At 41.9% G+C, this 17865-nt stretch overlaps 1 protein-coding gene across 10 annotated transcripts in view; it reads right to left on the bottom strand.

Annotated features, from left to right (window-relative positions):
* The window catches only part of VPS41 (VPS41 subunit of HOPS complex), a 147022-nt gene that overhangs the window by 75687 nt on the left and 53470 nt on the right, over positions 1-17865 (bottom strand). For 5 of the 10 annotated variants that reach the window (XM_084857840.1, XM_084857843.1, XM_084857842.1 and 2 more), the window contains 3 exons: positions 15739-15813; positions 13393-13455; positions 12900-12965 (listed from right to left, as the gene is read on the bottom strand). The exons of 2 other annotated variants lie outside the window; for them this stretch is intronic. In XM_084857840.1, the coding sequence (XP_084713966.1) occupies positions 12900-12965; positions 13393-13455; positions 15739-15813 (204 nt within the window). Of the gene's footprint in view, positions 1-5719; positions 5811-12899; positions 12966-13392; positions 13456-15738; positions 15814-17865 lie in introns of those variants that run through there. 3 more of the 10 variants (XM_084857841.1, XM_084857845.1, XM_084857849.1) reach the window with 2 other exon arrangements.

The following is a 17865-nucleotide window of genomic DNA, read 5'->3' as shown; positions in this document are numbered from 1 at the left end:
AATGCTTCATTTTGGGTGTGGGAGAAGGGGCATGTGGCAGCTGTGTCGGCAGCTGTTTTCTTCTCCCCCTTTTTATTTTTTTAAAAATTCTTTTTATGAGGGTTTTTTAAAAACAACAACACTGTTTTTAAGCATGATTCCAGGAGCATTCTATGGGAAATGGTGGCTAGAGCTCTGCTACCATATGCAGTGTTTTTGTTTAAAGGGGATATTTTTAAGAGCTGAAAGGAGCTTCTGCCCTCTAAAATATGGTAAATGCCCTTAAGTATTCCCTTCCCTGAAGCACTTTACCCCTTCTCTGAAAATCATCTGACGCTCCCTAATTAGCCACCTGTGAATATGATGGTGAATTGGGGGCGCGGGGGCGGGAGGGAATTCGGGTAAGCCCTAGTGTGCACGCTGGAGCCTTTCCCAGAATCCTCTGCAACACATGGGGGTCCCCACTGCAAATGTGTAGAGGTTGCTTGGCAGAGATGTTGCAGAAAACCAGACAGCCTAAACACCACTGTATGTTTCACCATTGTTTCGGCAAGGTTTCAACCAATTCCCATGGGAAAAAGTTATGAAAGTAACTCAGAAGAGTGAATGTTGTCTTCTTCAGTGTTGCTCCTTTCCCTGGTGAAGCAATAATTAGGCTTTTCCCCAGAACAACTGTTTTCGAAATGTTCAGTGTTTCTCTAGGGAAGCCTCGAACTGGAGCCTTGAAAGGTACCAGCTGTTCCCCAGCTCTGCTCAGTATTCCTTACCTTACGTTTGACCATGAGGCAGGACGTCATCCCCACCTCTCACAACCAGTGTGGTCAGGACGTTTACGAATGCCACCTCTCACGCGATTGCCAGTAGCGGTAAGGGAAGGATTCAACAAAACAACACCTCCGTATCTTATGCTGTGGGTCGCACAGTTCCACTCTCTCACTTAGAACTGCTTGCTGCTTAGACGGCGTCCAAGAACTAGCGTTGAAAAGCAAGCCTTGGTTTCAGTTGGAGAGACTTGGACCACGGCTACATTCTACCATTACATTTAGGATCAGGCTGGCAGCCTCCTTTGTACAGAGCAGCAATGAATCAGAGCAAGGGTCGTGTTTCGATCTAATGCAGCTCGTCAAGCAATTAACACTAGCACTAATTATGTGTAATCCCTGCCTTTAGAGTGCTCAGAGGAATACTTCAGTCATCTAAATTAAAAGTCCAGTCTCAGAAACAGCGTCGATGGAACGAAACCTAAACTGATCATTTTCCAAATGCCCTTTTCCCAGAACTGAAATGAGCAGGAACATTGTATTCTAGAATCCGGGTTAAAAGCACAATTCATGCAAAGCGTATCTATAAAATGTATGTCACGTTTTTGTCACGACACAGCACATACTTTGGCCTCCATATCGTTCTTCTGCCATGAGAAGAACTGCACACAAAGACAGAGGCCAGAGAGTCAAGTGCATATGTGCAAAGTGCGCATGACAGTGGGGGAGGGGGGCAGCTTTTCCTTTCAGCAGCAGCCCCTTGCACTTTATGGCAAGAGGAGGCAACCTTTTTGGACTGTGGGTGCATTTTTGTGAACCCTCCAGAGAGCTTTGGCTATTGGGCAGTATAGAAATGAAATAAATAAATTTGGCAATTTGATAAACTCTCCTGGGAACCACCACAAAATGGCTGCCATGTGAGGCATGCTAAAGAACAAGCAACCTGCCCAAAAAAGTACAAAGACAGAAGTGGGTTATGAGCCCCAGCACACTAAACAACTCCTGTGAACTCACAGTCTTCAGCACCAACAGAAACTTATTTCACAGCAATCTGAAAACTGCCAGTAAGAATATTCGTTTTGGTTTTTTGTTTTGGTTTTTAAACACGAGGGGTAGGTCACATTCGCAAGCACCAAGAAAGATGTCCAGGGGTGCATTGGTGCCCATGGGAACAACACTGCCTACCCCTGCCTTTTGGGGTGCACAGGGAGCACAGCCTCACAGGAGGCTGGAAGGGGAAAGCTGTACATACATTAACACCACACATGAACTTTAAAAAAAAAAACTCCAGCAAAGGGAATTTAACTTTATGGGTGGTATGCAATATTAATATAACTTAAGTCCTATTCATTTCAATAAGTAGGACTAGCATTGGCTACAACCCTACAATACTGATCTATTTACATCCTCATAATTTATACTCTTAATCCTAAAATATTCAGCCTTTCCTTTTTCTCAAATATCTAATAAAACAAAGTTTTTAAAAAATATCACTGATAAGCCAATTGAGACATTACCTTTAGCTGCTGGTATCTGGATTTAATATAGGAAGAACAATGTACAATATTAAATATCAAATTCAATGAGCAGGAGTTCTTTATTTCACTGTATTTCTATACCCCCTTTGTTTTTCATTTTTTTTTAATCGCAAAGTGGTTTACAAGTGGATGCACTCCAACATTAGAAATCCCTGTTCACAGCAACTGATCAGTGATATTGCAGGATTTTTCTCCACATGCATTACACTGTTTATGTTAGACTCACATGAGCTGTTCAATGCATAGACCATCAACCAAAATATAACAAATGAAATGACCACAGGAACTTAAGAATTAAGGGGTTTTCATATACACTTGAAAACAATCCATATTAGCCTTCCCCAACCTGGTGCCCTCCAGATGAGTCAAAGTACAACTCCCAGCATCCCCCAACCAGCAAAGCTGGCTGGGGACGCTGAGTGATGGGGAAGGTTGGGGAAGCCTGACTTATATAATTCTGTACATCAAGTTTTAGTTAAGAAAAAAGTCCTAGAAATCTAGAAGTACTTTAAAAGGCCATGGGTCAAGCACGCCAGGCTGACACAGTCTATGAAGGCTGGCCAGACTAAGGGAAAGGAGAGTCAAGCTAACATTAAACATGGGGCAATAGCAATGAGAAGGTAGGGAAGAGGACCTGGCAATGCATAGCAGAGGAATCGGAAGTTCCCCCATTCCTGAGCCACCACATGGTTCTCTTCAGATGTGCAAAGTATGTGCAAAATTTAGGAGGGAGTGATAGACTCCTGAATGTGTTCATGAGAGGAGGGATCTTGTTCTCGTTGATATGATCTGCCCTTCCTCCTTGCCTTCCTATGCATATAACTCAAAGGCATTGTTATTACCCCCACTACTTGAGGGGCCATAGCTCAGTCGCAGGGCACACACTTTGTGTGCAGAAGGTGGGGGGGGGGAGTCAAATCCAGGCATCTTTATGAAGTACTAGGAAAGAATCCTGCACGAAGCCCTAGAGAGTCACTGCCAGTCAGTGTCAACAATACTGGGCTCAATGGACCCGTGGTCTGACTTGGCATAAGGCAGCTCTCTGGTTTCCTATGTTCCTATTTCATACCTTCCAGAGATCAGCTCTAGCACTGAAAGACATTCTGTGCATGGGTACCTCTTGACTAAAACTAGAGAACAGAGGACAAAGAGGGAAGAGGCACCCAGGTGTGTCACGCAGCAGCACACATGGAGGAAGGAGAAATCGGTTTCCTTTTCCCTTGAACAACTTTGGCAGTGGTTAACAGGCCCAGTTTTTATATCAGTAGTAGACCCCTGGTTTTTTGCATCTCTGGTTCTTTTGTACGTTGTAAGTACACACAAATAGTAAGACGTTTAAGGCGCAATCCTATTCATATTTTGACAGAAAAAAGTCCTACAACTCGCAGCATTCCCCAGCCAACCATGATGGCTGGGGCATGCTGGGAGTTGCGGGACTTTTTTCTGTCTAAACATGCATAGGATTGTGCCTTTAAACACTCTAATGGTCATTCGTTTAGGCAGCAATTCCAGGCTAGAAGCTACTGTGGCAATAAACGTGTACACGATTTAAGGTAAATCGCCCAATACCTGGACAGAGATTGCCATGGTATTTACTCTTACTTCACTTAAATGGGACCTCTCAGTATTTACTGACTGACATTTTACAGCTTACAAAGCAATCTGCCTTTCTTGTCGGGTACTCTTCATCTACCAACGCAATGCCAAACAGCTGACTGTCCTGTTTCTAAAAATGGACTGTGCTGCAAACAGCATCCTGACAATTTAATAATTTGTCAAAGTGATCCAACCAGTTATTATGAAGCACATATTGTGGGGTTCAGAGGTAAAGGTCACCTACTTACTCACAAAGCAAAGATAAACTGGATTTGCTGACACTAAAAATCAGGGCAATTAAAACATATATCCAAGACAGTACTTGGCAGACTTCGCAGGAAAAATACAAATTCTACCGCTACACTTGAAACAGCAGCTGAAGCTTCAACATATTTTTTCTTCTTCACCCATATTACTTGTTACCCAAGATTTCTACTTCCCTTGGTATAAGACAGAGGTGCGGAACCTCTGGCCCACCTGGATTTCCAATCTGGCCCTCCGGGGTTCCTCAGAAAGCCATGCTCCCTTCCCCTGCCCCCAACCCCTTTCACCTGACCACCAAACATTAGGTGGTTTTTCAGCTATTGTGCAGGGTTCTCCCCCCGCCCTTCTAAAAGGTTGAAATGTCTCTCCTAAGACTTGGTTACTGGCAGTAAGAGCTTTAAGCTAACATATGTCATTCTGGCCACTCCCCTTTTGCCTTCAACCCTGCCCACCACTGGAAGGCAGCCTGAGAGTTTCTCTGAAATGGAATTTGCCCCTCAAAGAGGTTCAATACCCCTGGTCTAAGAAGTGGTCTAATATAAGAGTGACTCTTTTGGGATGTATTGAACATGGCAATTTGCCCAGAAATTTCAGCTACTGCGGGGGAAAGTGCCCGCTCAGATGGTTTGGCTCCCTGGTGTGTTTATCAAATTCTGTGGTCATAAAGGTTCATGAGGGTAAGGGGAGACATGATAGAGGCCTACAAAATTTTGCATGCTGTGGAGAATGTGGATAGGGAGACATTTTTCTCCCTCTCTCAAAACACTAGAACCCAGTGGGTTCATCCCATGAAGCAGACTGGCGGAAGATTCAGGACAGATAAAAGGAAGGACTTCTTCACACAGTGCATAGTTAAACTATGGAACTCGCTACCACAGGATGGCTGCCAATTTAGATGGCTTTAAAAGGGGGTTGGACAAATTCCAGGAGGAAAATGGATACTAGTCATGGCTAGTAGTAGCTATGAAAACGGTTACTAGTAGCTACTATGTGCTACTGCCAGTACCAGAGGCAGTGAGCCTATCTATACCAGTTGCTGGGGAACGTGGCTGAGAGGGTGCTGTTGCGCTCATGTCCTGCTTGTGGGTCCTTTGTCAACAGCTCGTTGGCCACTATATGAACAGAATGCTGGACTAGATAGACTCTTGGTCTGATCCAGCATGGCTCTTCTTATGTTCTTATGAGGCATGTTAGAATGTAGAACCAATCTGCCATAAGCAGTGACTAGGGAAGTTTCTATCTAACTGGACGAGTTGGAACGGATAGAACTTCAGATCTTTTCCAGCCCTAATATTTTTCAGAAAGTGCCAAGGACAACCCCATTCTGGTAGTGGTTTATTTCAGGAGCCTCAAGTGTCTCCAAATCAGTACCAAATAGGTTAATATCCCTAAAATGTCCTTCAGAAATAAATAGTCTAGGCCAGCGAATATATGAAAGGTATCAACTTCAGTTGTCAACAGAACACATCCCTCCTCAATGTCTTATTGGCCAATATCCCCAGCACTGTAAGCAACATGGGAAATGACTACTGTATTCATTGAAAACTGATACTGCAAAGCCATCAACACCATTTCATTTACCTGGCAACGATCTACAGATGTATCCTCTTCATCACCTACTTTCAGTTGTAAGTTTTAACAATATTTTCATATGATAGTATCTTCATATTTTACCCACAAGTTTAAGCTATCTAAAATAAAGGAAAGTAATTAACAGTTTACTATTCATATATGCTTTCATCAGGGCAATTAAAAAATATATCGGAGACATACATACATACATATGTATTTATGTATCTCCTGTTCATATATGCTTTCATTTTCTTTTTCAGTTTATTTTGGAAATTTTAACCATCCAGGTGGTATTGATGTGCTTCTATAGTCTGAGTACAAAATTCATTTAAGCCAGCTGGTTGGAAAATGTGACAGCTCTTCAAGGGTTAATTGAAGAACACCTTTATTTCAGCTCTCCCACCTTCATTTAACAAGCTTTCACCCTGTTATTTTTTAAGATTAGACCCTCTTTTAAAGGTAGAAGGTTATGGCCTACAATAGCACTATTTGTCTTTTCTTCTCGCCTCAAAACTCCAACATCTTCTTTGGCTGGGGATGCCCTGTTATTTACAATGTATTATTATTATTATTATTACTATTATTATTATTATTATTATTATTATTATTGGGTTACCATCATCTGCTCAGTGTTCCATTCAAAAGTTACTGTACTTAATTGCAGAGTGAAAGGGGCAGGAATGGTTCTGTTCGTTAGTACCGTACCCACCAGTCAAAAGGAGATCATCACTGCCTCTACTATTCCAAGAGCCTTTCAAGGATGTGTATTGTTCACTCTCACAAAAGCAACTCATATTTGGAAACAGGAATAGAGTTCAAGTCGAAGGCAAAACACCATATCCAAAATCTTATGATCATGCTGCTTTTCCAGTTAAATTACTATAAGCACTAATACTGCTTCAATAACAGTTTAATAACAATACGTATAAGCTATATAGCACTTTTGAGAATTCAAAGTGCTTCACATACTTATATCGCCTATAACAACTCTATATGTCAGGTATTATCTCAATATTGTTGATGGGGAGAAGGGTCTGAGCCCAAGAAACTGTTGCTCCCTTAGGGAGACCATGGCAGAGGTAAGAATCCAACCAGCAACTGGTTCATAGCTCAGACTCTGAGCTAGTGATTTATTTATTTATTACATTTATATCCCGCCTTTTTTCCTCCAAGGAACTCAAGGCGGTGTATATAATCCTCCTCCTCTTCCATTTTATCCTCGCAACAGCAACCCTGTGAGGTAGGTTGGACTGAGAGTATCTGACTGGCCCAAAGTCACCCAGTGAGCTTCCATGGCCAAGTGGGGACTAGAACCTGGATCTCCTGACTCCCAGTCCAGCACTCTAGCCACTATGCGGCAAATCCATTTACGCATCCCCATTACGAAGAGGGTAAAACCACACTGCTTAGCGGCTTTGTTATTAATGGTTCCATAGTCAGTACTATTTGATGTATTTGTTTAGAAGATTTTTATACCCTTCATCAAATGGTTTGCAGCAGGTGTGGGCAAGTAGAAAGCCACATACAACAATGGGCAGTGGATCAGAGCTATAAAAAAGCATGCATGCACAGACTCTCTCTCTCTCTCTCTCTCTCTCTCTCTCTCACACACACACACACACACACACACTCTTACACTTTAACTTCCCTCTTCCTTGGCTCCCAATGCAGCAAACAACAAGCAGTATAGGGACAGTGATTTTGGCTGCATCAGGATCAATGGAAAATAGAGGCTTTAGACTCACACACACACAACCCTAGTGATCCTGGCTCCAAGTGGCTGCATTAGGATCAGTGACTCTGTGCTGCTTAGCTATGCAGGAACACCAATCTTTTCTCTGCCACCCAGCTGATCACTGATCAGCTGGGCATCAGGGAAAACTAGGTGGGGCTCCCGGGGTCCTGTAGGCCACCAGCAGAGTGGCCCAGGAACACGTACAGCCCACAGGATGACCACGTGTGCTTTACAACAATAACGAAAAATACATAATCAAAAATGCACTTTAAAGAGGACTGAAATGGACTACAAACAGCAGGCTGAAAAGCACAAGACAAGTGTTTAAAACAGAGGTGGACAGAAGGTAGATTGGGATCTAATGGTTGCTCTCTGAATGTTCTGCAGGGTTTCTGACTCCCAGTCATTTCACAACAACACTATTTTTCCACCTAAATTAGGAGGCTGAAATAAAGAAAGTTTGGGATAACCATGACTGGACTTCTAAGAAGTGACTATAAGCTCAGTTCAGTTCTGGTACTGCAACAAATTCCTCAGCTCCAAACATGCTCAGAGGCACCTTGTTCTTTAACCTTTGATGGTACTTGGGGCTCTAGTTAAAAAACAAAGTAATCCAACAACCCTGAAGTCTGGCTAGCCCTCGTTTAAAATGCCTAAAATGCACAGAACATCAAAAATGCCTTACATCTATTAAGGCCTTTCCCTCCTGTGTTTTCAAATATTGTCTCATCAGAAATACAGTAACAGCATAACAGAACATTGCCTTAATCCCAGCGAATGGCGGAGGTTCCAGTGGAAGCCAGGAGCAAGAGCGGAATTGAAACTGGAATAGTGCATGTGAATGTTGTTGACACACACTCCCTGGCTACGAAATGTTACCTCTAGTTAATAACTGATTATGAATTTCATGCGGATTATCTTGATGATTCACCCAGAAGAGCATATTTGATGATTCACCCAAAAAGGCTCTTGCAGAAAGATACACATTTCCATTTTACTGAAGATAATTGAGAGAAAGAATGGCAAGAAGATGGTTAGAGAACCAGCGGTGGGGAGGGAGAAGCAATCAGGAAATACATACAAGAGAATACCTTCAGGCCTTCTTTGATACCAGGATTGGAGCTGATCAATAAGAATTTCAGCCCATACATGTTGGAGAATCAAAGGCCAAATTCACACATGCAGTAGCAGTGCACGTGCCTCCAAATGCTACACGGCATGCTGCTTGTGAGCCACTGTGTCTTTCCAGTGTCTTTCATCACACCATCACTCTCTCCCTCTCTCTCTTCCCAGAAGTTATCATTGAGCTTTTACCTGCACATTCATTTACACACACACAAAGGATAGCATGGCCACAGCAGGGCTTTTTGGTCTGCAGTACCATACAGCAGTTGCCTTCACTGAGCTGCAAACCACTTGTTTCAAGAGTGGCTTAGGCACTGAAGTGTTTGGAGGCTGCTATCAAAACAGATAAAAACAAAACAAAAACAGCTGCATGTGTTCTTTCAGGCTGCAGCCTCTAGGCCAGTGGTTGCTCTGATATGCACACAGAGTTCCTATAAGAACAAGCTTCCCCACTCACTTCAATGGAAAGACAGCTCTGTCCCCTTTGCTTGCACAGAGCTGCCTCCTCTATTGCAGTGACTGAGCAAGTCCATGGAGGCCAAGGAGACCTAGGTATATGTCACAGCCTCTGCATTCACAAAAGAGAAGTGAATAAGTGTACTGTGTATCTGCTTCATATATTAATATTTATGTGCCCATAACCGGGAGTAGTGTGGTGGCAAAGAATAAGTGGCAAGCCAGGAAGCCCCTGGTTCAAATCTTGCCTCGGCAACAAACTCACTAGATGGCTTTTGGCAAACCACCATCTCTCAGCCACAGGTCACCTTATCCAAGTCTAAGAGATATTAAAATAATGTTGAAGTGCCTTGTGAGGTTCTTGTAAGGATTGCTCAGATAATGATATGAAGCATGTTGAACATTTTAAAGCACTATATAGAAATGTGACGTATTACCATCCTCATCACAGATGTTACTCTAATTATTCCCAAACAGATCTTAAGTGGACCCTTTTGCTGTTTGTCACATGACAGGTAACAGTGTAAACTCCTGGAGGAAGAGACATAGCTCAGTGGTAGACCACATACTTTGCATGCAGAACATCCCAAGCTCAACCCCTGGCAGCTCCAGGTAAAGTGCTCCAGACAGAGCCCCAGTCTGAATCCCTGAAGACTTGCTGCCAGAAAACATTGAGCTAGATGAACTAATGGTTTGACTCGGCATTAAGGGAGCTCCTTGGAATTAATAAATCATTTCTCAGAGTACAGAATATAACACAATCTCTCAAAAAATCAAAGTTCTTCAAAGAGATGTGTGTGTGTGTGTGTGTGTGTGTGTTTCTGTTCAGCATCAGGTGAACCCAAGTTCGTTTTCCACTTCACAGAGTGTCCTTGTTCAAGGAATGCCCTGTGCCTCTCTCCCTATTGCCAAGCTACTAAAAGTCAAATGCCCTTACAACTTTGTCTCTGGAAGAGAGATATACTGACAGTGTACTACTTAAACAGCACAGCAAGTTCCAACTAGACTCTGAAAGCAGGCTCAGCTGCTCCCTATACTAGCTTTTAACAAAAAAGTAACATGTAGGAGCTATAAAACTGTTATGGCGGTTAAGGTGAGAATTAATATCATACTTTTATTCCACCCTTCTTCCGAGGAGCTCAGCTTGGCATGCATGGGATTATCTTGTTTTTATCACTGCAACAACCCTATTGGGTTGAAAACTAATGATCCCATTAGGCTGAGTTAAAGGCGACTGTGCTGCCAAGAGGCAGCAGTTCTTTTAAGGATTCAGTAACACAATGAACACACTAATGGGTGAAGATTAAATACTTTATTAAACAGAAGCAAATTACGGCGTAATTAAAGCAAAAGATAGCAAAGCACAAAACTTCAATGCAAGATGATAAAGCATACATCCCTTCAGTCACTGGGAACACCCTTCTCAGTGACGAACCCACCTCAACGGCCTGGCTTATGCAGCACTGTTCGGATCAGCCTGCATTGAGGTTCTGAATTAGGGGGGTCCCAAGGAATCATATTCCATCCCACTGATCCCTCCTATTCTGGACACAGTCCAATGACTTTGAGAATGTTTGGCAGTAACCCAGCATAGGTAACTCTCATCCCAGCTAATTTGTTAACAACCAGTGTGCTAACCTTGAGACTTATCTACCAGCCTTGAGCTGTACTGTCTCAAACGGATAACTGTCCCTGGGAACTCATGGGAAGAAGTGTAGCTAGCTGCTAAAATCAACAAGCTCAACTGGAAATCTAGACATGAGAAGGAGCTATATGTGCACCCCTAACTCCATGAACCCGTTCATGGATCACTGCCTTGTTGTGGCGAAGGGGCTTGCGTAACTCAGTGAAGCCATAAGCTAAGCTGTGCGGGGCCACCCAAGACAGACAGGTCATGGTGGAGAGTTCTGACAAAATGTGGTCCACTGGAGAAGGAAATGGCAACCCACTCCAGTATTCTTGCCAAGAAAACCCCATGGAACATATCAAATGAACTTGAGCACACTCTGGGAGAGAGCGGAGGACAGGAAGGCCTGGCGTGCTATGGTCCATGGGGTCACGAAGAGTCAGACACGACTTAACGACTGAACAACAACAACTCCATGAAATAACAATGGTCTTCTGTGTTTCCACTACAGTTCTTGCTGAGCAAGAAACTGAAGCCAGGTCTTTCTAGCCCAAGCCCACCTGATCATTTCAGCAGCACTCAAAATATTTCCCCTCGCGTTTTTACTAGGCACACCCTAATGCAGCCTAATGCAGCCTTTCCCAACTTGGCGCCCTCAAGATGTGCTGGACTACAACTCCAATAACCCCCAGCCAGCTACGTTATAGTCCAACACATCTGGAGGGTGCCAAGTTGGGGAAGGCTGTCCTAATGTTTTTTAGTGTGATACACCAATCACGGCAGCAGCAAATTAATAATTGCTTATGAAACCCAGGTGCATCACAATGCGCAACTACGTTAGTAAAACACCCGTTAAAACAGTAATATTAAAATTACCTTTGCAACCATGAGGGCTAGCAATTTACTTTTTCTTAAGCAAATAAACAAAATAAAGAAAAAAATCCCCTAAAATAATATGAACACCAGGATTCCTGTAATGCATACTGCTTCTAAATCTCTCTCTCACACACATTGGCTTCTGGATATTTCTTTTCCCTTAGACTTTTCTAAAATCTTTTTATGAGCCTGACTTCCTTTTTGTTCACCTTAATGTTGAGCACATTTTGTCATTTATCGTAACTTTAAACAAAATTAAAAGTTACGAATAAAACAAGGCCCTGGACCAGTAAAAAAATAACGAATGGGAATGGTTTCCAGGAGCCCATAGTCCATTTTATTTGCACCCAAAAAGTTTTATGGTGTAAAGAAAAGGAAGTTTTAAGTTTGGTGTATATATATATTTTTTTTAATCAATCATGGGATTCAGTTCTAAGTATACCTGCCAGCAAGCAAATCACGCACAGCTCTGTGAGACTTGATTCCGAGGGCTAAGGCAGATTCCGAGGGCCAAGGTAGTCCAACACATCTGGTGAGTGTGATGTGGGAAGTTGGGGAAGGCAGCCCTAATGCTTTTTAGTGTGACAGACCTATCATGGCAGAAGTGAATTAATAATGCTTCTGAAACCCTAGCAGCTATGTCTCCCCCCCCCCCATTTTTACTCTAGGGTATGGTGCAGGGGCCCTGATCCAGACCCTAGTGTGGGAAGTAGGGGGGCTTTAACCTTCCCCCATCACTATGAGCCCAATCCGGATCAGGGCCTCTGTGCCTGCTATTGCAAAACAGTGATTCATAAAGCCCCCCCCACCCCTCATGCTAGGGTCCCAATCTGGATTGGGCCTCTTGTGCCTATGTTAGAGTAAAAACGAAAAAGATGCAGTTGCTAGCTACATCTTTCATGTAATGTCTTGTTTGGCTCTCAGTGAAAATGCACAGGGGCAGGCTACAAACCTATTATTGATTTAAAATAAGGGTGGACAACTTGTGGCCCTCCAGATGTTTTGGCTTGCAACTCCCAATATCCCTCACCACTGTCTATGCTGGCTACGGTTATGGTTATCCCTGCCTGGGATCTACCTGATTACCAGTTCCAAGACACACTGTGGGCTAGAGTCTTGACTCCTGAAATGCTCTTTGAACTCTTCCAAGTTTGGCAATTAGGGATGAGAGCTTTGTCAAGTGGGAAAAGATGCCCGGGCCTGGATGCTATTTCTCCCAGTGTTTGCTTTGAAAATACCTCTGAATTACCATGAGGGAAGACAGCTTCTAAAAGGTATCTCAGTGTGGAGGGGGAAATATGTGCACCTCTCCCTTTGGATCCTTAACTTTGCTGTGCATTTAAACAGTATTATGAAATGGGAAAACTTACTTTGTTTCCTCCAGTTACAAACTGCTTGCAGTGCGATCTCAGAAACTGAGGGTGAACAGCAACAATCTGAACATACAGGAGGAAAACAATGCATTATTATATCTGGTGAGACTTTATTAGCTGCAGAAGGATTTAGATACACAGAAACCATCATCATCTAGTTGACATGTTTCCATATACCGTTTTACATCAAATCATGCCCCCTGATGATGTTAACATCCAGTGTGTTTTTGTACCATTCACACATGCTATTGGTTTGTGATTTTTTTTTTGTCCACCCCATGTCATGGTCTGTTTTCTTTTACTAGGTCTCTAGAAGGTTCTATAGCTGGCATGTATACATGACTGCACAGAAATTATGATGAACCACCATCATTGTTCATAACAGACATTTTGAATGGAAGTCTGTTCGGTATTTTCCTTCTTTTTTTAAAAAAAGAGCAATGTATGTGACTACAAGAGTGCATTTGTTAAGAATTAACAAAGTACTTACTTTAATTGGGCAGTCAAATATTTCGTGGAATTCTTCCCCTGTGTACAGTCCAAACACTTGTACCTGAAATCAAATTATATGCTTTTAACATTGTATTAAATTGTCTATTATTTATTTCACTTCAGAAGTCAGAAGGTGAGTCTAAATGGCAACTGCAAATACATATTATTATTATTATTATTAAAAACTACAGCATGCTTTCATGGTTTAAAATTACCCAAAGTTTCCCTTGATTCCATTAGTATTTCATGGAAACACCAAAGTGTGTCTATGCAATTAAGCTGCTAGAACCTACAGAAGGACAAAGGGCTCTCTGTGCTTCATACCAGTCACTTTAATTGAATTGATAACTTAGCTAAAATTGAAAAAATACATTTCAATTTTTACAATAAATAGAACATGAATTCTTTTATTTTCTCAGAGAAACCACTTTTCTACTTTTATATGTTTTCATTTGTATTAAAATGCAGCTTCAAGAATGCTACAAATACTAACACACTGGGTGGAGAATGCACCCAGTGGCATTTGAGTTGTATCATCATATTATACATTTGTCCTTAATAACTCTTCAGCAAAGGTTTTAAATGTTGAGGTAATATAGTGGTGAATTTCTGAATGATAGCTCTGCAAATGCACACCAAGAAACAGGAAGCAGAAGCAACTATCTATTTTTGGCAAGTCTTCCCATTTCCCAAATATTATTTCAAGTGAATAAAATGCTGAATTAGGATGGGGGCAGTTTCTAATCCCCCGTCAGCCATGAAGGTCACTGGGTGCCCTTGGGCCAATCCCTCTCTCTCATCCTAACCTATCTCACAGGATTGTCACAAGGATAAAAGGAGTGAAACCGTATACACTGCCCTAAACCCTTTAGAGCAATGGCAGGATTTAAGAAAATTAACAACAGGAGCACAAATGGAAAATGTGGCACAAAAATGTTCACATGTTCACAGTAGGAATAATCACCATAGCAAAGGAGGCCTCAGGGTTTTTTGTGCAAAAATGTGCAACATCATGTTCAAGTACTGCCAGAGCTATGGCTTCTGCTCAGAGAGTTTTGCCCTAAATCAAATGATTTGCTGTGAGCATGGGATTTGATGCACACACTGTATCTTACACAATTATTGGCTTTTACCTTATCTTGCTGAGGCAATTGCATTATTCTTAAGAGTGTTTCTCACTGGCTGTAAAATTCTACAACCCCTTTGACCAGCAATAGCATCTCAATTATTGTGTCAATTATTGTACCATCAAGATATCTTTGGAGAACAACACCCTTGGATACATAAACTGACTCCTTATACACTCACCAAAAGCTTTTAAAAATAAGCACAGATTAAAATGGTTTATTTCTTTTTGCTCCCATGGCAAAAAAAGTGTGTATGTATATTAATTTTAATTTATTGAGTTTAAATTTTTCAGTGGATGTTCCTAAAATTCTGCCTAAGAAAGTGATTAGGGACACTTGTTCTACCCAGTTAAGTGAGATGGATCTTGAGCAGTGACATTAATACACTGTGCCCAATAACAGCAGCATTATTCCCTGAAAAAGCATGCTGAGTAGATTATGTTTGGAATTTTATCATCACAACCAATATTAGCAAAGACTGCCACAGACTTAAAAACAAACAAATAAACAAAGACATTCTAATAAGTGGAGAAATCAATCGTCAAAATCACTAAAATGTCAGAGCTCTCAACATTCCAGGAAAACACTGATAATTGTTGACTGTGCGGTACATAAAATAATATATGTCCCCAGTCGAGGAAGAAGGTGCCACATTTTTAAGGAAACTGTACATATATAATATATATATTGATTTCACATTTGTTTAACCCAGCCACTGTGAGGCACTATATTCTTCTGATAGACTATGACTGCTTATCAAAAGATTTCAGAGGAAACAATCATAATGTTTAAAAAACACAGAGACAAAAAACCACAAGCCCACAGAAATCCTGCCCACAAATATCCAATTTTGTGGATTTATAGCAGAGAAGCATTAAGCTACTGTCTTGCAGGAACATCAGACTAGTCAGTGAAGTATAACTGGCACAGTAGTAATGATTACAGTGACAAGTCCCCCTGCCACAGCTGTTAATCAGTTTAATACCAGTAATATTATTGACATTCCTTGTAATTACTTTTCCAAAGGCACATTTGGATCAAATATATTTGACTTTAGTTATGAGTTTTCAGCAAGTGGGTCCGGTACTAAAACAGATGATCCAGACGCTGTACTTGTAGGTCGTCACTGTGTACAGATCTCCCAACAATCTGGAAAGTAGCACATTAGTCCCTTTTCATGCACAGTAGAAAAGTGATCACAGATTATTTTGTCATACCTTGCCATCTTCAGAACATACACCCATGTGCTCTCCACTTTCATCCAGGCTAATCTGATTGATTTTAACTGGACTCTGTTAAAAGTTGAGAAATGGGGGGGGGGGGAGATTTTAAAAGCACAACAGTGAAGAAACAAATTGCTTCAGCTTGCCACCCAAGACATAAATGAGGCCTGCAGTACATGCAACCCACCAAGCTGAACGCTGCCCATTAGTCATATGTAGTGGCCCATCAGAGGCTCAACCTGATTTTGCTGCCTGCCTGGGACTGGAAAAATAAAAGTATGTGTGTTAAGATCATCCAGAGCAGATCACAACAGATGATTAATATTGCTACTGCACTTGTTTAGCCATAGTTTTCCAGCTTTCTATCTTCACAGAACACGATTCATAGGAATTTGTCCACCCGAGAATCCCTGAAGTATATTTGGAAGTATATTTTATGGTATACACCCAATATGCCTCTGAAGCTGTACCTTATAGGGGAAGATTGGCAGCGAACAAGCGTGCTTGCCGTTCCTGGTCTTCTCACTGAGGAACCCCTGTGAAGCTTCCACGGAACCCCACAGTTCCCTGGAATATAATTTGCAAATAACCAAATAAAGGGGAACAGAGCAATCCTAGAAGCCAGCTGTATAAATAACTCTGCCTATCAAACGTTCCCACATTAGTAACCTGTGACTTAAATTGTGGGGTGGGGTAGGAAATATAAAGTTTTGTAAAGCTTCCCTGCCTGATCACCGAGAAGCCAGCAACCAGGAGAGCTGCTATTTATAACCCTGCCAGAAGTTCTTGTGGAACTAATATGGCACTGACTGCAGCCCAGGTTTTGAGGGAACTCTGCTGGAGGCCATCATCACTACCACTGAAAAGCTGTGAAGGCTTCTGTCTCTTCCAGCACACTTTGCTGCCCTGTTGAGCTTCAGCTATTTCTGATAACTGAACACAAATTCCCACCATCATTGCGTCACTGTGATTTGGGACCAGGCTATTTGAGTGAGTGCCTTCTCCCACATGACTCCTCCCACCTTTTACGATCATTGAAGGACTTGCTCCGTGACCTTCCAACTCCCGTTCGTTGGAACACAGGACATGGCCTTCTCAGTAGCGGTGCCAAGGCTGAGGAATGCCCTTCCTCAGGAGGCTTGGTCGGCTCCTTCTCTTTTAGCCTTAAGGCAAATGGTCAAGACATTCATAGTTTGCAAAGCTTTGGGGCTGTTTTAACTTGAAGCCCGACAGCTGTTACAATTGAGTTTACTGCTGCTCTGTGAACTCTCAGTACTTTTGTATTTTATTGTGTTATTACTGTGTTTTTATCGTATATACATTTCATCATATTGTACACTGCCTCTGGGGCTCTTGTAGCCAAAAGGCAGAATAAAAATCTTATAAATAAATATAGCAACTCAGTTCCAACAATCAATCTGGTGCTCATTGGAAATCACAGAGGGGGGGCGAGGAGAGAGAACCATTACACTGCACATGTGAGTAGACCATTCCCAAGAGAAGATCTGTGGAAGAAGAGGGCTGACTGATAAGTGGAAGCAACTCCCAAATTTGTGAGTAAGCAAGTCCCAAAGTGAGATTACTTGGGGTGGTATGTAGAGAATCAGGATTTTGCGGCACAATGGTACACATTATATTATACAGAATATGTTAAGTATAGCAATGAACTTTAAACCTGGAAAATAGTCGAACTGCTTCCCACTTAAAAGAACTTTAGAACTTAGATGATTAACCTGAGGACAAGAATCAGAATTTCATGAAGAAAGTCTGGGTAGTTGTGTCAGAGAGGAATAAATATCCCCCACTGAATTACGATTCGCTGCAGTTTTATTTCTCATGGAGACCTGTTTGGAATTCTGGACAATATAAGTAAGTTTGACTGTTCAAACGAAATCAATAACATCAAACTGACACTATTAGAACAAAAATGTAACTTTAATAGGTGGGGGGAAAAGTTCAGGAGAAATGGTTGGTGTGTTTGGCAGGGAGGAGGCCAGTAAGTATCTTATAAGAAAAGCTTTCTGCAAAACCCTAAAATTGAAGAAAAGCTGCCACTTACAAAATACAGCTTGTGTGATAATCAATTACCTAATGTAAAATGCTTGAAATAAATACACTTAG

This window comes from Heloderma suspectum, chromosome 5 (assembly GCF_057233095.1).
Source record: "Heloderma suspectum isolate Gila_16-S chromosome 5, 16-S_ref, whole genome shotgun sequence".
Lineage (NCBI taxonomy): Eukaryota > Metazoa > Chordata > Lepidosauria > Squamata > Helodermatidae > Heloderma > Heloderma suspectum.
The sequence above is the reverse complement of the archived record's forward strand: the minus strand, read 5'-3'. Positions and strand labels throughout refer to the sequence as shown.